Source organism: Charadrius vociferus, unplaced genomic scaffold (assembly GCF_000708025.1).
Source record: "Charadrius vociferus isolate BGI_N301 unplaced genomic scaffold, ASM70802v2 scaffold430, whole genome shotgun sequence".
Classification (NCBI taxonomy): domain Eukaryota; kingdom Metazoa; phylum Chordata; class Aves; order Charadriiformes; family Charadriidae; genus Charadrius; species Charadrius vociferus.
In genome coordinates this window covers 2,379,736-2,403,079 of record NW_009646541.1, presented here as the reverse complement: position 1 = coordinate 2,403,079, position 23,344 = coordinate 2,379,736, and the positions used below count along the sequence as shown (strand labels likewise).

General features: G+C 39.0%; 1 protein-coding gene across 1 annotated transcript in view; it reads left to right on the top strand.

The window, feature by feature from the left end:
* TRRAP (transformation/transcription domain-associated protein) overlaps positions 1-23,344 on the top strand; it is a 94,010-nt gene that overhangs the window by 20,513 nt on the left and 50,153 nt on the right. The window contains exons 19-41 of the mRNA XM_009886198.1: positions 160-416; positions 1,274-1,474; positions 3,870-4,021; positions 5,115-5,314; positions 6,093-6,310; positions 6,439-6,636; positions 6,807-7,067; positions 8,060-8,221; positions 8,813-8,909; positions 9,338-9,459; positions 11,394-11,564; positions 12,318-12,386; positions 16,230-16,349; positions 16,671-16,790; positions 17,119-17,283; positions 17,692-17,873; positions 18,154-18,352; positions 18,768-18,896; positions 19,520-19,786; positions 20,373-20,579; positions 21,459-21,617; positions 21,701-21,835; positions 22,612-22,722. Coding sequence (XP_009884500.1) covers positions 160-416; positions 1,274-1,474; positions 3,870-4,021; positions 5,115-5,314; positions 6,093-6,310; positions 6,439-6,636; positions 6,807-7,067; positions 8,060-8,221; positions 8,813-8,909; positions 9,338-9,459; positions 11,394-11,564; positions 12,318-12,386; positions 16,230-16,349; positions 16,671-16,790; positions 17,119-17,283; positions 17,692-17,873; positions 18,154-18,352; positions 18,768-18,896; positions 19,520-19,786; positions 20,373-20,579; positions 21,459-21,617; positions 21,701-21,835; positions 22,612-22,722 — 3,902 coding nt within the window. The remainder of the gene's footprint in view (positions 1-159; positions 417-1,273; positions 1,475-3,869; positions 4,022-5,114; positions 5,315-6,092; positions 6,311-6,438; positions 6,637-6,806; positions 7,068-8,059; positions 8,222-8,812; positions 8,910-9,337; positions 9,460-11,393; positions 11,565-12,317; positions 12,387-16,229; positions 16,350-16,670; positions 16,791-17,118; positions 17,284-17,691; positions 17,874-18,153; positions 18,353-18,767; positions 18,897-19,519; positions 19,787-20,372; positions 20,580-21,458; positions 21,618-21,700; positions 21,836-22,611; positions 22,723-23,344) is intronic.

Sequence of the window (23,344 nt, the reverse complement as noted above, 5' to 3'; positions counted from 1 at the left end):
TGGTATTGTATTTTGTAAATATGTTGTTATTTACAGAGCTGTACGCTTTACAGAACTTAAAAATGTCAGGTTATTCTGAATTTAGGAAAGAGCAGTTTGTAGCAATACATGGTGGACTGTCCTTTTGCTTTGAGTGTGTAACTTCTCAATGATTTTCAGGACTTAATATGTTGCAAAGCGGCCTTCATAAACAACACATGAAAGACTTGTTTGTAGAGCTGTGCCTCACTGTGCCAGTTCGTCTGAGCTCGCTGCTGCCTTACCTGCCAATGCTGATGGACCCCTTGGTGTCGGCTCTCAACGGCTCTCAGACGCTGGTCAGCCAAGGCTTGAGGACGCTGGAGCTGTGCGTGGACAACTTGCAGCCGGATTTTCTCTATGATCACATTCAGCCCGTTCGAGCTGAGCTCATGCAGGTAAACCTGTTATTTCCTGTTGGGCCACAGGAGGCCATTGTTGCGTTAAATATTATTAGAAATTTGTGTGACCCTTGGGTTAGACAAACTTGAAAAATCTGTCATGCGAACCATACCAGCCTGATTTGTATCTAAAAGGCCAGTGGGTGTTGTGCTGTTAAACCGAAAACTCTGAAAAATGTAAAAGTGAATTAGTCATTTCTTCCATACCCTTGTTAAGGGGTCAAAGTTAGGACCTGGGACTCAATAGCAAGAATAGTTTAGGACGAGTCGGTACAGAAAATGATTAAGATTTGTTAATTTAAAAAAAACCAAAACAAGAACAGCTAATTACCTTCAGCACATCATGATTGACAGCTATATGATGTCATATATACAGGGAAGATGATGTGGCTGAAATTCAGAACAATGTTTTAAGAGCGGCTATTTCCCCTAATACAGTGCTTGCATATACTTCATCCTTTAAATATAATAATTTACTTTATTTGCTTTTTATATTTGGAAACTAGCTCTTTGAGGTTAATTCACTTCAGCCTTAACAGTCCTGCTTTTTTTTAAAATTCATAATGTTGTTTATCTAATATTAGTTATAAACATGAAATTACATTTCAGTGTGGCAAAGATTTTGTAGCTGATGACAGTAATCTGATCTAAAACTGCCTTTAGGACAACCTTGTTACAAAGCATCTGAACTGTTGCAAACTGGGGCTGCTTTTCTTCAACCTAGATAAGTAATTTCTGGAAGTTACGCAGGATCAGTTACCCAGATACAAGAATAAGTGCTTTTCTTGACTTTTTTTTACATTACAACTTGAAAAATTTTGAAGTGAGACTGGTCTGACCATAAACACTTGCAGGCTTTGTGGCGTACCCTGCGCAATCCTGCAGACAGCATTTCTCATGTGGCTTACCGGGTACTTGGGAAATTTGGTGGAAGTAACAGGAAGATGTTGAAGGAATCACAGAAGCTACAATACATAGTCACAGAAATCCAAGGACCCAGTATTACAATTGAGTTTTCAGACTGTAAAGCATCCATTCAGCTCCCAATGGAAAAGGTAAGCGCTTAAGTTCTTTTCTGTGCTGAGAAACCATCTTACTCAATTTTCCTCTGTTACAGATTTTTTGGAAGTTTGCTTGTAAAACCTTGATAAAATATGTGGGATGTCTGCCAGTTCCAGATAGAAGTTAATGAATATCTAAAATTATATGATTTACATAATTAAAAGTATATCTGTGGGTTTTTTGTATCCCTCCAGTTAGATAAAGAGATTTCTAATTAATTTATGTTGTAATGAAGAAACAGAATTGAAACGCACTTACGGTTGGGTTTGGGGTTTTTTTTTGTGTGTGTTTTTTTTTTTTTTTCTTCAAGTAACTTTTGCGTTGCCAGACTTGGCAGGTAAAGGACAAAACATTTTTTTCAGAAATCACTGCAAGGAGCTTTTTTGCTTTTTCATGATGTAGTGATCGGTTGAGAGTCTCCGTACAGGCACATGGACCGCACTCCCTTCCTGCTTCATTTTGACATGCAAAATTAGCAGAACCTTGCCAACCTGTTCATTCTGTATGTTCCCTTTAAACTGTTTTATATGTCACCGAAAAATAATAGATTTAAATATGCTGTACTGCTTTTACAAAGTGATAGGACAGGGAGCTAAACTGGCACGAGTAAATGATTTCTGTGCATTTTTTCCCCTTTTCTAACTTTTGATGTACTGCTTAGATTAGGAGTGGGAATCTGCTCTAAACCCTCTGTATTTTCTTTTTGAAGTGTACCCATAAATTCTTGTAGAAATCTTTCAGTGGTGGTTATTCTAGTGACTCCAGTGGTTTGGTTTTGTTTGTTGTCTGTAGGTTGGGCACAGTACTTCTTGCAGCTGCAAAACCACCTTGTCCCTGTACTGGCTTTCATCCGACAATCTCCATGTATCGCTAATGCTTCGTTCTGACTAATTACAGCAATCTAATCTGGGTCTGTGTCTTGGGATCTGAGAGTGAAGCTGAATTTTGAGTTAATTTGGCCTGTAGAGTTTTAATACTTACCTTTTCAATTCCGCTTTCACGAGTAGGTACCATCTGAACGCAGTAAAACATCGCCTTTGCAGGCAGCTGGCTTGCTTTGGCTCCATGCAGCCAGCCGCCTTCAAAACAGCTTGGGAAAAAGGTTGTTAAAATGCAGGTAGCTCTACCCTTTTCCCCTCTCTACTGAAACCGATGAGTCGGATACATACAAGTACTGTAGTTGCTGGCATTTTCCTGTCACGCTAGGTTTAATTCAAACCTAGTTTTCCAAAGTATTTATGCATCTAACATGTTGGTTAATGATATGGAATGATTTTCAGCTTCTGAGTGTTGACCAAGAAACAATGTTATCTGCTGAGTACTTTATACCTATAGAAAGGAAATGTCAAATTAAAAGGAAAAAGAAGTGGAATAAATTGAAAATGAGAAATCCCTGTTTTCTTTTAGTGCTTTGGTAGTCTGTGGTCTGCGTAAAACTCATAGCTCTTTCCGTTGAGATGCTGGTAAGGTTACTCAACCAGCAGTGGGATGACAGCTAGTTAAATCAGTAAGTACAAAGATGGTTTTCCTTTCAAAGAAGGAAAATTCCCACTTCTTTGTAGCAGAGCCTTTTTCTGCATTATCCTTTCTAAGCATGGATGGCTAGATTTTATTTACCGCCGATCAGGTATTGAAATTCCTTATTCTGTGCACTCTTGAAATATTTTTTATGTGGGTTTTTTGACTTAATGCCTGTCTCACTTGTTTTTAATTTCTTCCTTTCTTTTTTGGGGAAGGATAGAAAGTATCTAGCTGTGTTTATATGTATGTATATATGTACCCCCCCTTTTCATTGCTTTCATATCTTAAGAGATTATTTGAGTTATTCTCAAATGTATTAAATAAATCTTCTTGCAAAGGAAAAAAAGAGTACTATTTCCATGAAGTAAACAGTGTTCAGAAGTTGCTTACAGGGACATTTCACCATGTGTGATGTAGCTCTTGATTTGCATGGAAAATATGACAAAGTGATTTGTAAGATAGAACATTTTTTGGTACCATTTATATATGTGTATAAATGCATTGTATACCTACGGTATATAGAGATTAGGAACAGCAATTGTTGCTGGAGGGAAGGTGAGGAAAATTTTCTTGAGAGGGGGAGAGAATGAAGGTGTACCTCACTCATGACTTCACATGCTTTCTGACGGTGGAAATGAGTGTGTCTGCTGTGAAACTTTGCATTTATTAAAGCACAGCAATGCCATCGTAGTTTCAGATCCTCTTTCTCAGGCATTCTCTGCAGTTCTTAACTTAGGTCCAAATTGCACATTCTTTTGAAGTTACTTTTAATATGTATTAAAGATACTGGTTCCTTGATGAATCACCTTATTGTCAATATTAAGAAGAAGTAGTGTTTGGTTACTCGCTATCTTGTTTTCCTTACAGGCAATTGAGACTGCCCTGGACTGTTTGAAGAGTGCTAACACAGAACCATATTATCGGAGACAAGCGTGGGAAGTAATCAAGTGTTTTTTAGTAGCTATGATGAGCCTGGATGATAATAAACATGCATTATACCAACTTCTTGCGCATCCCAAGTATGACAATTCTTTAAACGTAAATGTGTATGTAAAATTTATAGTGTCTTTAGAGTAACGTAAATTAGAGGCAATGGTTAGTCTAGGCAGTGTGTTCTTCGTGGGATTTTTACCTACTGGTTTATCCTGCTTTTAAATCAACGCAGGACTTTCCAGTAAGAGGAATTTTGTCAGTGTGTTATTTAATGCCAATGATGTGTTAATGTTTCATACTTCAATTTTCTTCTCCTAATCACAGTCCAATGTATAATCTGTTAGATATAATCAGACGTTTTTTAAATTAATCTCAGTTTAATATATTTAAATACTTGAAACATTCTAGTGCTTAATTGTGGTTTAAAGATTAACTTAGATTGTGATGTTTTGTATTTACATCTAACTTTTTACTAAAGTGAGAGAGAGAGAAAATTCAGTTTCATTTAGTGACCAAACTGTAGCATAGTGACACACGTAGCCTATGTTTGTGTGGGGGCTTTTTGTTGGGTTTTTTTACATATTTTAGAATTTTAGTCATTGATACTTAATGAGTTTATTGCTTTTAGACAACTTTGACATCTTTGCCTGCAAAGTGTATGCTGACTTTGACTCTTGCAGTGTAGTAAATGTAGCTAAAGAGTATAGTAGCTTTTATAATTTGGACTTGTTAGACTTGACATAAATATGGCTTTGCAATGAATGGGTTTTGTTGGGTGGTGATTTGATAAATAGTGTTTCAATCTTTCAAGATTAAAATCAAATGTCATTTTAAAAAAGGTAAAAATGTCAAAATATCGAAAATGACATTCTGTAATTGAGTTGCAGTGTGATGCCTGTATACCTGTTATTTGTAATGTACGTGCCTTCTTCTGAACCACTGGCTTTAAATGTTGCTGATGAAATTGAGCTATCCATCATGTTTGAGCACAGTCAGTGGTTGACAAAATTAATACGGACTGAGTGAACTGGTCTAGCTCTATCAAAATGAGGGGAAAACGGGATGTGGAGAAGGAGTTAGGTACTGAGAGCAAACTTCAATTAAGTACTCGGCGATGCTCATGATTGAGCTGCCAGTACTGCAGTTTAGGATTGTCATGAACTTAATTTTGTCTTTCAGCTTTACTGAGAAGTCCATACCCAGTGTGATTATTTCCCATCGATACAAAGCTCAGGATACTCCAGCTCGTAAAACCTTTGAACAGGCGTTGACAGGGGCATTCATGTCAGCAGTCATCAAAGATCTGAGGCCCAGTGCTCTGCCTTTTGTCGCCAGCTTAATCCGCCATTACACAATGGTGGCAGTGGCGCAGCAATGCGGTAAGGAAAGTGGAATAGAGATCGCGTGGACTGTCGTGAGAGGGGTGGAGAAGTTTATACTTTTTCTAACAGTAATTTGTTTTAAGGAAGTCATGGTATTACAGTTGCTTCTGCGTAGGTGTGTTGGGTTTTGTTTGATGGCTGAATTATGTTTTAATTCTTCTGAGCAGTAAAAAATTATTAAGCGTATTTTAAAAAGCAATCAATCACCTAACAATACTTTTAACATGCTACAGCCAATGAAATAATTACAGCTTGGAACACTTTGTATTTCCAGAGCATTTGTGTAACTTGGTATACACAGTTATTTGTATGGATGGTCTTTAATTGGATTATTTCTGCTTGTGGACTTGAAGGACCATCAGAGGAACTAAGTAAACGTTAGAGCACTACAGTGTCTTATATCGATGAAGAAAACTTTTTGTTTGGAGTTGGACTGTAAGACAAGTAATTTGGGAGAAGACATGCTATAAGCATATCACTCTTCATTGTCACGTTAATGTAACTTGAATTTGTATGATTCTTCATTTTAATTAAATCTTCTTGCAGGGCACAGTCTAGAGCATGGAAGAAAATATTCAAGTAGATGTAATCTTTTTCTTCTTCTAAGAGTGAAGAATGCCTTACAATCCATTTATATGCAAATAGACACAGTGCTTACTGGTTTTGCCATCAGCTAGTCAGAGGAGTAGTAAAATCTAATTGAAAGACTATTCATATTGAAATATCCATGGTTTTATCCTTTTTCCCCTCTCTTCTCCCCCAATACAAAACGCAGGTCCTTTTTTGCTGCAGTGCTATCAGGTTGGCAGCCAGCCGAGCACAGCCATGTTTCACAGTGAAGAAAACGGGTCAAAAGGCATGGATCCCTTGGTGCTGATCGATGCCATAGCAATCTGCATGGCCTACGAGGAGAAGGAGCTCTGCAAAATAGGAGAGGTGGCTCTAGCAGTGATATTTGATGTTGCAAGCATTATCTTGGGTTCAAAGGAAAGGGTAATATATATATATATATATTTAATGTATTTAAATGATCTAGTTTCAGCCAATGCAATTTTTCTTCTAGAATTTTGGAGGCTATCAGTAAGCTGAAAAAGCAAACTGATACATTTCTTTGTTTCCAGGCCTGTCAGCTTCCCTTGTTTTCGTACATTGTGGAACGTTTATGTGCTTGCTGCTACGAACAAGCTTGGTATGCTAAACTAGGAGGTGTTGTGTCAATTAAATTTCTTATGGAACGACTGCCACTAATTTGGGTCCTCCAGAACCAGCAGACTTTCCTGAAGGCACTTCTCTTTGTTATGATGGATCTAACTGGAGAGGTATTTAATGAATGAATATATCAAATGGTATGAGGAAACAAACTTTTGTTCTTAAGTTTACACAGATTGATCTCTTGCTAATCTTGATTTTACTTAACTTCAGAATGTATTGTATCTGCGATAGTCTTTGTTCTGTTCTTATTTAATAAAAATCATCTATGACACCTTAGGTTTCCAATGGAGCGGTTGCTATGGCAAAGACCACATTAGAACAGCTTTTGATTAGGTGTGCAACTCCTTTGAAAGACGAAGAAAAAACAGAAGAAATCCTAGCAGCACAGGAAAAGTCTTTCCATCATGTAACACATGACCTCGTTCGAGAAGTAACCTCTCCAAACTCTACTGTGAGAAAACAGGCCATGCATTCGCTGCAGGTGCTTGCACAGGTCACTGGGAAAAGTGTCACGGTGATTATGGAGCCACACAAAGAGGTAAGCAGAAATACTTACTGAAAGTGAGTTTAAAGTTGTTTACCAGTGAGGATTTACAAAAGGCTTTTCTGGGTACATTTTCTCACATTAATGAATTAAGTTCTTAGTGCTTTGATAGCACATGTTTGTCATTTGCTGGGTTTCATTGTTGTAAAGTACACGTGCCTGCAGTACTATAGAGATTCGTACAAGCTCTTCCTGGCTACTTAGCCACTATTTATAGTGTCTTCAGGTTGATTTACTTCCTGAAGTCCTGAAATTACGGACTGCTCGTCCTGCCATCAATGAGACATAGGCTGGGCCAGGTAGATACTGCATTTTGAGCCTCAGTTTTGTGTTATTCTCGAAATAGGAGGCACATTGCTATGCCTTTTCCTATCCAGAAAGAGACTATAAAGATCAAAGCTGGTTGAATTACGTTTTGCTAGATACTCCTTAAAGCTAATAGCATTCATTCTCTTGAAAGACAAGTGAATGTACGTAAGCCCTAAGGGCCACCACAACATATGAAATTAGAGATGTTACTGTAGTTTGGGAACATAAAGAGAAGCCCCCTAATTGATATTTTATTTTGCTAAAGGTGTTTATGGGGGAGAGCGAGAGATTGGTGTAATGGGAAAAACTTGCATGAATGTTTTTGTTTTTCTGATGTTTTAGGAGCTTAAAATATTCTTGATTTCTGACTTTGAACATTTGAAATGCTGAACACCATGAATTTCCGTGTTGTTTGTAATGTTATGCAAAGTTATTAAATATCATAGAACTGTTCACGGAGAATATGTAATAATTACAGATGCTGAGTTGTTTCTCTAACTGACTCTGAATTAAATTAGTTCAGAGAAATACTTTTCTTCTTGCTCAGTGATTTCTAAGGGTACATCTGGAGCCACAACAGCAAATGGAGCCATGACTGGTGATGTCTTCTCAGTGGCTAGGTCTGTGGGGTGGTTCCAATAGACTGCTAATTCAGGCATCTAAATTACATCGTGTAGGTTCTCCAAGACATGGTTCCTCCTAAAAAGCATTTGCTTAGGCATCAGCCTGCAAATGCCCAGATTGGTCTGATGGAGGGAAATACGTTTTGCACAACGCTGCAGCCCCGGTTGTTTACAATGGATCTCAATGTTGTGGAACACAAGGTTTTCTACACGGAGGTACTTTCTTGTTATGTTCTCATGTCTGAATGTAGATGCTTAAGTAGTGATAGTGTTAGACCTTTCATTGTTAAAAATACAGATTTTCTCTGTGCATTTTAAACTTTCACCAAAATGTAAGAATTTGTCTTTTGAAACGTGAGTCGAGGTTTGCCTTTACTTACTACATAATAGCAGAATATGCTAATGTGCGTGAAATATATTAAATGAACTTTGGGGTTATACTCCTAGTCTAGTAGCGCTAACTTTCATATTTAAGTCTTATTTTATGCGCACTGTATCTGTTAAATAAATTGTTGTACCACCAAAACATACATACAGTTTGTTAAGGTTTTTGAGTCCCTAACAGTTTGAGTAAAATCAGATGTAAAACTAGTGTGTAGATTCAACTTAGAGAAACTGTGTAGTCTGTTGGTTTCCTAGCTGTCTTGTCCAAACAAGACGAGTAGAATTTTTGCCTGTTGGTGAAATTTGGAGGTTGATTAGTGTGTTTGGATAAACTTGGCTCTTCGAGGAAAGAAGACTCTGATAATACCCTTTTGAATGCGATTTACATGCTATGCTAAAATGATTGTTTAATTTTTTCCCTAGTTACTGAATTTGTGTGAGGCTGAAGATGTTGCCTTAATGAAGCTACCTTGTTACAAAAGTCTTCCATCACTTGTACCTCTTCGGATTGCAGCCTTAAGTAAGTAAAACTTCCTAAGTGTCCTTAGGAGCAACGGGCAGTCTTCTTCCCAAGCTCAGCAGAAAACTTGGGCGCTTGAAGACTAATGACTGCTCTCTAGAGGTCACAGTTTAATGGGGAGTAATGGGAAATTATCGCTGCTTTCCTAATGAGCAGGATTTAGTTTCTGAAATGAACCCAAAATATTTTTAGACTAATTACGTTATATAGCATTAGGAAAATTTTAGAACACTGTTAATAGAACTTCCATTCTTTTACTATTTTATGATGCCTCTTGCTCTTGGGAAAGCATGCGATGCTTTAGCTGTCTGTAATTTAAGATGAAATAAAAGAAACTTGAAGAGAAGAAATGTAGAATAAGGGGGTTTTTCTCCATCTCTTTTAAAATTGAGTTAACAAAGAGAACAAATTTACTTTGGTATTTGCAGATGCTCTAGCTGCCTGCAATTACTTGCCTCAGTCGAGAGAGAAAATCATTGCTGCACTTTTCAAGGCACTTAATTCAACAAATAATGAACTGCAGGAGGCAGGAGAAGCGTGCATGAGAAAGGTTAGTGTATTGAAACAAGGTTGGGTTTGAGGCATTCGTTCTCTCTGCTTTACTTCCGTGTTACAAAGCTTCTTGGGAAAGTTCTCTGCAGGACATTATGGCTGCTCTCTTACGTTTTCCTTGGTGACACCAATATAATTATGTTCCTGTCAGACGTGGGTTTTTGGGAGTTTGAACGTAAATAAAAATTTCTTCTGGTTGAAATTAAGCATAAGCTTTTGGACGAGGCCCACGGTCAGCCTTTCAGTCTTTCTGTCTTTGGGTCTTTCTGTTTGTCTGGGCTTTGTAACTCTGTCTTTTCTAACTAAACAGTGTCAGTCCTCCCCAGCAGTTTCATAAATGCTCGTGCCTGGCTTGACTGTAAAAGCTTTTCTTGTGTTTCTTCTTTATTCCTAAAAGAAGCGGTAGGGGCCTGTCGCGCTTTAGCCCCAGCCGGCAGCTAGGCGCACTCTCCGATGGCGCTGTTCTCCCCTTCCCCCGGGCGGGCAGGGAGAAGGGGGAGGGGAGGAGGGAAGGGAAAGGAAAAAAACACTTCTGGGTTGAGATAAGGACAGTTTAATAGAAACAATAACAGAAAAGGGAAATAGCAGTGATAACAACAACAATAGTGACACAAGTCACTCTCACCACCTGGTAAACTGGTGACCTGGCACTGTCCTGAGCAGAGCTCTCGCGTTCTGCCCCCCAGCCGAACCCCACTTACGTACTGACGTCTGTGGTACGGAATATCCCATTGGCCATTGCATCGTTCTGTCTGCGCTCCTTCACAGCTTCTATGGGAGGCTGAAAAAAGTCCTTGAATACTATAAATATCGTGACATTCCTCTCATACCAGATCTGAAACACAGCAGCCACTACCAAGAAAATTAACTCTGTCCCAGCTGAAACCAGGACAAGACCCCATAGTTGGGTTTGGAAAAGTGAGCAATACAGCAGAGTTCGGCTCCGCGTGACAGTACGGCAGTTATCTTAAGGACAGGACAGTGGCTGTACTGTCTAAGGTCAGGATTAGCATTGACCGTACGTGGGACTACACGCACTGCCTGTCCTGTGGATGCTAGGTTATAGTGTAAAAGAGCGGGAAGGACAGGGAAAAGGATATTCTCTCATCCGGATTTGTTGGCCGGTAGATATGCCTAATTCTGATTCTTCAAGATTTTAATACCATTCTTCTAAATACAGAAAATGATAATAAAAATACTTACAGCCTCTTTGTAACGATGCGTAGATTGGCCGGCATGCGAGAGGGAATGTAACTGCAGTAGTACTGGTGGGTTACATTTGTTTAGGCTGTTGACTGGTTAGAGGTCAGACACCTTTTCATGTCGCTCTGGCCATGAAAGGGAATGTACTTCTTATTATTTATGGCTTGCTGACAGTACAGTTGGGTTGAGAGGTAAGGATTGCTCTGGCCTATGCATTTGGTATAAGATTTCCTGATCATTTTTTGCTGCGATAAAACTATGCCCACGGGATGTTTGGTTACAGCGGAAATGCTCTCTGGCTGCTTGCAGGCAGGGCCTCCTGACCTCTTCTGTTACTCAGGGTGCATGCAGATTCTAAGGCAGAAATTTGCTCTATTGCCTTCGGCCACATTCGTGGGCAGTTCTTAATAAAGCAGCGTCTAAGTAGTTTGCCCATAGCTGTATATTTAATTTATAGCTGTGGCAGTTTTTCAGTCCGTCTGGAACTAAGATCTCCTACTTGACTATTTTATGGAATCTCCTTCTGTGTGTCAGAAATACTTAAGTACTTCCCAAATCCATCTTGTCACTATATATATTTCCAGCAATAAATATTGTTTAAGTTATTACATTCTGAAAGGAAAAAATAAAAGAAGAAAAATGAAGTCAGCAGAATTGATTTTAAGAAAGATGCTTGCACGTTAGTTGCTCCCCTCTCCCTCTGTATCTTAGTCCTGTGCTCTCTTGCAGTTCCTGGAAGGAGCTACCATAGAAGTTGATCAAATTCATACACACATGAGACCGTTGCTTATGATGTTGGGAGACTATCGAAGTCTGACGCTGAACGTTGTGAATCGTCTAACATCTGTCACTAGACTTTTTCCAAACTCTTTTAATGATAAATTCTGTGATCAGATGATGGTAAGCCCATTCGAGTTTTCTTTAGCTCTTCGGGAAGTTGTTTTCTTGTACCTAATATTTGTATTGTTCACAAGTCAAAGAATAACTCAGTAGTGACTCGGTGAATATATTGGAAGTGAAAGATTTTTGTGTCACAATTAATAGGAAAAAAAATAATCTTGAAACGTTTTGAGTTAATTTCTAAAGAGCTCCTAAACCAGAAAGTTGAGGGATGGTCTTCTCTAGTGAAGACATACCCAGCTGTGCTAAGGTCTGCTTGGACAAATTTATCTTTAAGCGAGGTGCCAGCAGCATAATATACTAAGGAAACCCTTGAAATTGTGTTTTACTTCCTCGTGGGCTCAGTCTGTTTTGGTGATTTTCTTGATTTATGAAATGGTGGAAGGTATTGCCCTCCTTATTTGCAGTTATTAAACTGTGTATGTGAACTCTTTATACTTTTGCCATGGATATTTAAATATTTAAATGCATACATATCAAGCAAATAATTAAACAAATGTAAGCCTATCAGACTTCAGATTTTTGTGCCTTTTAATGTATGTACTCTTATAACCCCTCCTTTCTGGAATATGGAGAGGACTCAGCGACAGTAAGCTCTTCAGTCTGAGGGAATGAAAATAACTGATCGTTTTTTTGTTTCCTTCAAACAATCATTTCTGCCTCTGCTACTTCTTCTCTTGTAGCACATGCTGTCACTCGCTAAGTTGAAACAGTATAATTATAAGAATAGTACTAATTTCTCTCTCTTTATAGCAACACCTGCGTAAATGGATGGAAGTTGTAGTTATTACACACAAAGGTGGACAACGGAGTGATGGAAATGTAAGTTAATGAATGCTTTTATGTGGGAAGGCAAGAAACAAATAGTATTAATGTTTTGGAATTACCAAACTCATTCAGTTGTAAATGTTGCCATAACTGATTACACACTGATGTTTTGTTACAAGCTAATGAACTTACATGTATATTGAATATTCGTTACAAGTCTTAGTAAGAGGAGCTGCTTATCTGCTGACAACGGTTACCTTAAAGCCTGTTCTGGATAGGTTGGTGTGGGAACAGCTTATGGATTTTTTTTTTCTTCAGGATTTTCTGCCTAGAATTCTGTTCTTCATTGGAATGGCTGATGGGCTCAGCAGCATAATGCCTCTTTTTTCACTAATATGTTTGATGTTCATAACATAGTTTTTTGAAAATTATACTGAATAATAACATAATCCCAGTTCATTTTAAATATAATTTATGAAAAACAAGTTCAGTATTTGCCAGTTGAGATCACATTAAAATCTCTCTCCCATCCAAACTAGTGGCCTCAATGTTGAACTGAGGGAGATCAGTTTTCTTATCAGTGGAAATTACACAGCGTAATGACAACACTGAGTGCTCTCAGCAATACAGCGCTGAAGGGAATTCCTGCTTCAGTGTTGTTTCATTTAGATTACAGAAGTCCCATAATTCTATTAAGATTTTATTAATAACTTATATTAAGTGTTGAGGTTTATTATTGCAACTAGGAAAAAATGGGGAAGGAATTTCATGATTTTTTTTGTTTTGTTTTTCAAATTAGATTGAAATTAGATTGGCTTTTTATTTCTCTCAAAACATGGAAATGGCTTAATGGCTTTTCGTTACTCCTTCCCGTCATTGCAGAGAGAGCTTTTAAGTCTGAATTTAGTCATTGCTTTGTGTTTGACCTAGATGTTCTCTAATGGAGTAGAACTTGTTTCCTATGGTTAAACCGAAAAACTGCATTTTTCAGTTCAATACTTTCATTAAATAATTTTATTCAGATCAGAGTAGTTCTAAGGCCTTCATATTCTTCCTTTGGGACTTTTCCTTAAACTTGATGATTACAGATAATCTTGCAGATCTTTTTATAGTAATAGTCTTTCAAACCACAGTATGGCACCTCTAGAATAGTTAGTTGTCCTTAAATCACATTTAATTGTGAATTCTGCTTTTAATGTTTTCTGTTGATGTTTTCTATGTAGTTGTGTGTTTAGTCTCCTTAACCTGTAATTTTGTTTTTAGTGTTGGTTTAAAACCTGTGTGTGTTGAGGGAAAGGTGCATATCAGACACTTGAGAAGAAATCTACTGTCACATCTTGAGGGAGGAGAGAAGTCTATTAAAACATTTTCAAATAGAATTCTGTGACTGCAAAGCCAATTGAAATACTGCTTTTTTCCCCCTAGTTGTTGCTCTCAGGTTTCCTTAAAAATAAAAACCCTGGGGAGCTGCAGGAGGGCTCCGACATCATGGTTGTAGCCAGTCTGGGATCGTATGGCGGATGTACAGGGCGCTCTTGCTGTGACTATCTTCTAAATGTGGCAAAACTCGGGGGGTGAAACCGGCGGTCAGAGTTGCCGTAGCTGGCCCTTCACTCACTCTCTTTTCTTCTGGGCCATAGTGAGATTCCAAAATCCGAGATCTTCACTTAAAAGCGGTGTGGGGAGTGTTAGTGGAGCAGGCTGCATCAGTCAGAGTGAGGGAGCGGCTCGACCTGGGAGATGGTAAACACTGAGCGGACAATGGAATTGGTCAGGAAAGCCTTATGTTTCCCAGCTGAAACGGTACAGAGCACTGTTACAGGGACTTTTTTTGAGCTAAAGAGTTTTCATTTTTTTCCAATGGCACTCGATGAAGGTGCCATTTGATGGTGACGCTGGTGCTGTGGCGCAGTTCTGCAGCATAGCGCAGAGAGCGGCTAGTCAGCGAGGCTTCTTCATGAAGCAGTCCAAAAGGCTGTGGAATGAGTTTTCATGGGTGAATGGCGATTCTAGACAAACTAAAAACTTCAGACATCTCAGTTAGAAATGCTGCATAACAATCAACAGCTTTTGTAAAGATCCACATGGATGCCAGAATAACTAAGCTCCTCGTTCACCTAAATAATTTTACGACAGTCCTGCTGTGTTCCTGAAGTGTGACTTGGCTGTTTAGGTAAATGAACAGATTAAAACATAACACATAAAGTAGCGATTAAGATCTTAATCCCAATTAAGATCTTCGCCCAATGAGCGAAATCTTTGATTTAAAACCCTTCTTCCTCTCTTCCCTGCCCCCCCAAGGAAAGGCGTGGGTTTTTAGGTCACATCTGGTAACTGCAAACCCAGCTTTTGACTGGACGGTTGCCTCCAACTGCGCCTCTCGTGAGCAGTGGCACCACGGTGGGAATTCTGCATTCGGGCTGTTAGAAGGACTTTATAGCTTGGTAGTTCAAGTATTGAAAGTGGTTTCAGAATTGATGCTGGACAAATTTATCTGTGAAGATATTAAAATATTGTTTCCCCTACTTAATCATCTCTAATATCTTTTTATTCAGTACAAATACTTGAGAAGCTACGTCTGAACAATGTACAAGTAGCAAAAAGAATACTTTTCATCCTAATCCTTAGGAGAGCAATTCAGAGCATGGGAGATACTCATTGTTTCCATTCTTTCAGTTTGAGATGAGTAAATAACGCTACCGAAGTCAGTTTCTGACTGCAACCTGAAGAACAGCGTATACTGATTTGTGAATTTATTTGATATTTTTGTGGGCTTTTTCTTTTCATGCTGTGACTTCTGTTTTGGTTTAGCCTGCCGTGGAAGGGGTAGAGGTGAGAAACTCAGTGGAGGCACCAGGAAGTTCTTTGTTGTTGTGGTTTTTTTGTTTTTAATTTTTTTCTTTTTTTTTTAAACTGTGATTTGTTAGTTTTAATGTTGTGTTTTGGGCAGAGTGCATTGTGCCTTTGAGTGCAGTGCTGTGAATTGTTTTCTGTTTGTCTGTGGCAGAGTTGTTTTATAATATTGCTGTTAAGCATGTTTGTACGAGGAAGAGCAGGATTTTTAGTTTCTGTGAAGGCATAAGTGCTTTCAAAAGACTTTGTACGTGTTCTCAGTCCTGAACTCAGTCCGTGAGAGTAGTCCTGTGGGGGTTTGTCCCGGCAGATGGGGTTGAAGGAGCGGGGCCTGATCCCCTCTGTGTCGGTTCAGTTGAGGAAATGCAGTGCACTGCGTAACGTTCCTCTGTACACCGCATACCAGAAACGGGGTTCGGAGGGATGATGAGGGTGGGCGTTTTGTTTTGGTTTTTCCTTTCCCTTTTCTTAATGAAGAAAATCCACACTCGGGTTAACTGAAACATAGTCCCCATTTAAATTACACACTGAGAGAAAAACGCGGTTATTCTGGACTTTGGAGGAGAAGAGAGGTGACGTTTTGGTGTAACCGGCTGTTTGCGAGATCTGCTGAACAGTGCTGTGCAAGAGCTGTCGTCTTCTTCGTGCCTGGTCTGGGGCTGAGGGCTCTCTGTGAGAACCTGGTGGGGAAGGCAAGTCTGCCTCTTTGGCCCCTGAGCCGCTTGGGGCAGTGCAGTCAGCGCTCCGTCGCTGCCCATCGCCATCACCGTTGCCCGGTGTTGAGCGCTTGCCTCTACAACACCGCTGTACTGACAAAGAAAATAAAACGAAACCGTGGCATTACCGGGGGGAAGGGCAGACTTCCACAAGAGCAATTTTCTCCATACGCCATGGTAAGTAGATGCAGCGTATATGTTAACCCGTTGCATTTGGTTGCTGGCTATGCTAATATAGAGAGGAGAAAAAAAAAAGTAGGACGTTTGATACTGGTCTTCTATATTTAGCTGGTAATATTCATTTAATTGCGTTTCTTTTTGCCTGTAGGAAATGAAGATTTGTTCAGCAATCATAAATTTATTCCATCTGATCCCAGCTGCCCCTCAGACTTTGGTGAAACCTCTGTTGGAAGTTGTCATGAAAACAGAACGAGCAATGTTAATTGAGGTAAAAGTGGAAGTTAACAATACTGGTATTTTTACTTTATTGTCATTTTAAACGTTAATATATAATAATTATACTACTTTAAACATGGTGTGGCAACTTCTGATAGAATAAATAAATACGCACTTCAGGCCTTTTAGGAGGTGTTAGCATTTGTCTTAGACTCTTAAAAGTGAAGTTTTAAAATTGTTAATAAATTCTCATCATAGAAGTTCTGAACATTTTCTGTCTGCATAAATGCCAAATCAAATGTATTTTTCTGAGTGCTAGTAAGTGAGTAGAAAAGACTCTGCATTTTTAATTTAAGCTTTATGAATCTTTCAGGCTGGCAGTCCGTTCAGGGAACCACTGATAAAATTTTTGACACGTCATCCATCCCAGACTGTGGAGCTGTTCATGATGGAAGCCACTTTAAATGATCCCCAGTGGAGCAGAATGTTTATGGTAAGCTGCGTGGGGAGGGGAGCAGGAAAAAGCCCTCATCTTCACAGATCTGATGAACAAAAAGTTTTTCATGTTCTCCATCTTTTTTTCCCTGTACGATCTTGCAGTCCTTACTCACGGCCTTACTGTGGCTGTAGGGTGCCTGTTCTCCATTTTGTATTTGTTTGTCCTGAGATGTTGATTTTATACCTTTCTAGATCATTACTGTAGTTGTAGAGGTTATGTTTATGTTTATGAAATATAACCTCTGCAGTTTCAGTGAGGAATATAAGAGCTACAGGATGCTTTTAAAAGGTTGTTATTAAAATTATTTCTTTCCTTTCTTCAGAGTTTCTTAAAACATAAAGATGCCAAACCTCTACGAGATGTGCTGGCAGCTAATCCTAACCGATTTATCACTCTGCTGTTACCTGTTGGTACCCAGGCAGCTGTTAGACCTGGTTCTCCAAGCACTACCACAATGCGTCTCGACCTTCAGTTTCAGGCTATCAAGGTATTCGTTTATTCTTGTCTGTCTCTGCACTAGATAGTTAAACCCTCTTTAGACTATGTAGCTGTTGCATATAGGCTTTCAAGTGTGTGTGCGTATTATAGCTCGTAGAAAAACACCTATGAAAATGTAAAGTGTTTGTAGTCGGCATCACTCTAGAAAGCGAAAAGAGACTCAAATGAACTATACTTTTTTTTAAATCCGTCGAGATACAAGAGAAGAACATGGCAACAGAAACTTCTTTTTTTCAAATAAATTCCTTTAAAAAGTGATCTAAACTAGTTCTTATCTGACTTTTAAAAAATATTTTAGAACCATTAATTGACCTTAAAAAAGTGCTTTTGTAAATTTTTTTCTGTGACACATCTGTTGCATGTTGACTGTGCGTTTGTCTTGTTTTGCTTTTGACAGATCATAAGCATTATTGTTAAGAATGATGAATGTTGGTTAGCAAATCAGCATTCCTTGGTGAATCAGCTGAAACGTGTGTGGGTGAGTGAAGCTTTTCAAGAGAGACATCGGAAAGAGAATATGGCGGCGACAAATTGGAAAGAACCTAAGCTATTAGCGTATTGCTTACTGAATTACTGCAAGTACGTAAAAACATTTATTTCCTATAGCTTGCGTACATATTTTAAAATTTTGACAATACTGTAAAGGTATACGGGGTACTAAAAGTGGTTTGCAGTTATTGAAGAGAAAGTTTAAGAACTTTCGTAATACTGTTGCAAGCTCAAACCATGCCCCTGGCACTGCCTGCCCTTGGCTCTCTGCTCATCTAAAACCAAGATTAGTTTCTGCACCAAGTCATCGGCATACTGGTTTGGGTGGGTATTTTTTCACGGAAGCTTTTTATTTTATGTGTTTTTACAGAAGGAATTATGGTGATATAGAATTGCTCTTCCAGTTGCTTCGGGCTTTTACGGGTCGATTTCTCTGCAATATGACTTTCTTAAAGGAATACATGGAAGAAGACATCCCCAAAAACTACAGTATTCCCCAAAAACGGGCTTTGTTCTTCCGGTTTGTAGACTTCAATGACCCAAACTTTGGAGATGAGCTCAAAGCCAAGGTAACTAAAGCAATTAAATCAAAGCAGCGTGGTATTTAGGTTTAATTTTCTTCTTGGGAACTAGGGCAACAAAACACGCTTACTTAAATGTCAACGAGTTTGATAATTGGCAGAGCCATTTAGGTGAAAATATCATACCTGAAGAAGAGCAATAATAAACAGAGACAGCAATTCATCTTGCTTGCAATGCTGACTACTTTAGTTTACACTTTCTAAGAATCTTTGCCCTTGGAAGGGGGAACGCAGGGAAAGAAATCTGTGTGTATCTGTTTCTTAAGGTTTTATTTACAGCTTCCTTTGGCGACGCGGTGAGTGTGTCTAACATGCAGGTTTGCATATGAAATTACCTGAATGTTGACTGCCACTGTAAGAATCCGATAGTTGAGTATAACCATGTTTTGTTTATATTCTGTAGGTGCTGCAACATATCCTGAATCCTGCTTTCTTGTACAGTTTTGAAAAGGGTGAAGGTGAACAGCTGTTGGGACCCCCAAACCCAGAAGGAGACAATCCAGAAAGCATCACGAGCGTTTTTATTACAAAGGTGATAATCCTTGTTTACATGAAAGCGTTTGAAAATTAAACCAAAAAGTTGTTCCTCTCATTTGGCTTTTCAATCCTGATTTGAGTTAGTTGTGCTATTTCTGAATGCTATGATCAGTTATATCCAGTCACATCATAACTTTGAACCGTTGTGAGATCCATCAGTCATGACTAGGACTGGACTACAATTTTTGGTTTATGATATGTCGTCTTTAGAAATGGGCCTTATGTGGCTGTAATCCCAGTGTTTTTCATAAGCAAAACTTTCCATGACTGAACATCAGTGTCTTTGTAATTCACATCAGTTTCCTTGAACCAGTTAGCAGTTGTAAAATAGATGTTGAAGATGAGGATTGGGGTTTGTTGTTTTTTATTTTTTTATAGGTTAACACCTTGGAATTTCCTAGATGTGTTCATTATTTAAAAGTTCTCACCTTAGGAGGTTGTTCTGTGGGTATTAAGCCAAATCAAAAAAAGTGGTTATAGTGACTAGTCTTTTAAAAAAAAACTCCAAAAGCAAAAATCCTACGACTTTGCTTTTATAGATAATAAAGTTGGGGTTTTTTGTTTTGTTTTGTTTTTTCTCACCTTCCTCCTCTCCTCTTTGATCATCTGTGGAACTAGGTACTTGATCCGGAAAAACAGGCCGACATGCTGGATTCTCTCAGGATATATCTCTTGCAGTTTGCCACACTTCTGGTTGAGCACGCTCCACATCACATTCACGACAATAACAAAAACCGCAACAGCAAACTGCGACGCCTGATGACGTTTGCTTGGCCTTGCCTGCTGTCCAAGGCATGTGTGGACCCAGCATGCAAATACAGTGGACATTTGCTTTTGGCACACATCATTGCCAAATTTGCTATACATAAGAAGATAGTTCTGCAGGTATTGACTCTGGGCTTTATTCTTAGGTTTAAGGGATGTTGATAAGTTCTGTAGTGTGCTTTCTTTTATTTTAAAATTCAGAGTAGGGGGTGCACAGTAGTTTTGGATAATTAGTATACAAGTAACAGTTAAGTTCATATGCAACAAACAAATACAGAAGGAGCAACCCAAATATTAATACAAATTTATTTGGGGATGGGACAGTATAGAAGGAAGTTTGAAGATAAGTGAAAATAGAGCGGGTAAATGGGACAATGAAACGTCCTTTTGGTTGAATTAACAAAATTGGTAATATTTCTTCATTTAAGAGAGAGACATTTCATTTGAGACAGAATGTGGGGACCAAAGGAGAACTTAAAATTGGACAGTGGAGAGGGAGGAGGAAAAAGGGAAAGTAAAGGGAGACACAACTACATGCTCTGTACTCCTGATGATGAAGTGTCATCATAGATCTACCAAATTATGGGCCTTAAGGAAAAAATCGTGATGTTTAGAAAACATATGTTGTAGTTTCCCTTTCTTTATAAATGCTCCATTTTTGTAACTCTGAATAATATTAATGTTGATCAAAAACCTCGCTGTTTAGGTTTTTCACAGTCTTTTAAAAGCTCATGCGATGGAGGCCCGAGCTATTGTCAGGCAAGCGATGGCTATTCTGACTCCAGCTGTGCCTGCTCGAATGGAGGATGGACACCAGATGCTGACCCACTGGACACGAAAAATCATTGTGGAAGAGGGTCATACAGTTCCCCAACTAGTACATATTTTGCACTTGATAGTACAACATTTCAAGGTACTTGCACCAGTTATTCTGGTAGTCGCTGTATCTCAGGTATCAACGAGAGAAACTAAGGTTTGATTAGAAAATAACGTAATCTGATTTATACAGTTTAACTTCAAAAGGCATCGTCTGTCTGCAAAGATATTTATTTAAAACTGACAACAACTATTAAAATTAAATAGCAAACCACTTATCATGATTGAAGTTAGGACTCAGAGTGTTAGGTGAAAGTCTGCAAGGTTGATTCATTGCACGTGCAGTAGCAGTGGTCTTTAACGGAGTGGTGAAGATTCTTTAAGAGTTGTTTAAAAAAAGTGCAGAACTATATTCTTTTCCGTGCTCCAGTAATCCTTGTTCGTTTGACTTTAAATATTCGGTGGGGTTAACTAGGTAACTTTTATCTCCAGCTAATGTATGTTGGGAAACATGAAATAAATGGGGGAATGCTGCAGAATGTCAATATAGGAGCATTTTTGAAACCACGTATTAAGATATGATCCAACGTGGCAGCTAGCTAATATGCATTTAAGTCACTTTTCAGGAATCGACGCCTGAATGCTTTTTGAAAAATATCTGACTGTGTTCAAATGTGAGTTGTTGCTCTCTAAAAGGATAAACAAAAAATTGGAATGATTGGTCCTTGAGAAAAATCATGTATCTTCAAAAGAAGGTCTTCATTTGGATACATGAAATGAGTAGTCACTACTGAAAATTGTAACCAAAATTTTATTTTCTAAGCAGCAGTTACTTTTCCAGATTGCAGAATTTGAACACGGTACAGATTTAGCAGACTTCAGGATTAAAGACTATATTACTATTTTGCTTTATTTTGTCTCTGTAGTTTTTGTCTAGAATTTTATGGGTTAATGGCTAACATAACCATCTTTTCAGGTTTATTATCCAGTGAGACATCACTTGGTTCAGCATATGGTTAGTGCCATGCAGAGACTGGGCTTCACTCCCAGCGTTACGATAGAGCAAAGAAAATTAGCAGTGGATCTTGCTGAAGTGGTTATTAAATGGGAATTGCAAAGAATTAAAGACCAGCAGGTAGGAAGTCCAAATAAACTGGTAAAGATTGAACTGTTATATAGTTAAATGCTTTTTTAACATGCACATTGCTGATATTTCAGCCAGATTCAGATATGGATTCAAGTGCAAGTGGAGAAGGAGCAAGTTCTGCCTCATCTGCTGTTAAAAGGGGATTGTCTGTGGATTCTGGCCAAGAAGTAAAACGATTCAGGACGGCTACAGGAGCAATAAGTGCTGTAAGAAAAAATCAGACTCTGAAATTAGAATCTGCACTGACTAGGCAATTTAGAACCATAGAATGGTTTAGGTTGAAAGGACCTTGAAGATCACGGAGTTCCAACCCCCCTGCCATGGGCAGGGACACCTCCCACCAGCCCAGGTTGCCCAAGGCCACCTCCAGCCTGGCCTTGAACACCTCCAGGGATGGGGCCTCAACCACCTCTCTGGGCAACCTGTGCCAGTGCCTCACCACCCTCACTGTAGGCCCCCTTTACGTACTGGAAGGCCGCAATAAGGTCTCCCCGGAGCCTTCTCTTCTCCAGGCTGAACACCCCCAACTCTCTCAGCCTCTCCTCATAGGAGAGGTGCTCCAGCCCTCGCATCATCCTCGTGGCCTCCTCTGGACACGCTCCAGCAGGTCCATGTCTTTCTTATGTTGGGGACTCCAGAGCTGGAGGCAGTACTCCAGGTGGGGTCTCACGAGAGTGGAGCAGAGGGGAGCATCACCTCCCTCGCCCTGCTGGCCACACGTCTGATGCAGCCCGGGATACAGTTGGCCTTCGGGGCTGTGATCGCACGTTGCCGGCTCATGTTCAGCTTCTTGTCAATCAGCACCCCCAGGTCCTTCTCCTCAGGGAGAAGGACAACTACATAATTTAGTGTAATTGTTTCAAGTTATGTGGAAAAAACTCACTGAATTGAAGGTTGTACTTTTAGAAAATATTTTAAATGAGTTCTTGTTATTATCCTTCTCCAGTGGTGCTCATGGATTTTGTGTTTTGTATACATGCAGGTATTTGGACGTAGCCAGTCCTTGCCAGGAGCTGATGCCCTTCTTTCCAAGCCGATTGACAAGCAGCATACAGATACAGTCGTGAATTTCTTGATTAGAATTGCTTGCCAGGTAGTGTGTTTATTCTGATATGCAAATACCAATGTGGCATTAGTAGCCAAAACCATAAACCCCTCTTTTCATAATAATCCTTCTATGCTTGGATTATTCTAGTGTTTGTGTACTCTCTTGCTGAAGGGCTGGAAACTTTAAGGCAAAATTGTACAAAAAGTAAAACGTTTTTATTTTAAGGAGGAAAGACATTGAATTTTATAACCAGTTTCTGCATGTTTTTCATTTCACAAATGATGGATATTATTCATGAGGTATGCTTTAGCTTCTTATTGTTGGTATTGGTCGTTTATAGCTTGATGCAGGGAACGTGCGCTTTGAAATTAAAACTTTAAACGTGAACGGTTGCAATCCAGATTTTGAAATTGAAAGAGTCTTCATTTTACTGTGCTGTTGATCACTTCCAGCATTTTGTTTGTTCTTTACTTTCTCTTCTCATGCAAGTACCATATCAGGAGTGACATGATTGAAGTAAATGTGACTAGTAGAATTTGGCCGGAGCCAGGCAAAGGCTTCAAAATGTTCCCATAAGGGTTTTTTCTTAATTCATTTATATATTTGCCTTATGCTTCAAAGTATGATTGTTCTATTGCCTAGGTTTAATGGCAAGAATATTTTTCCT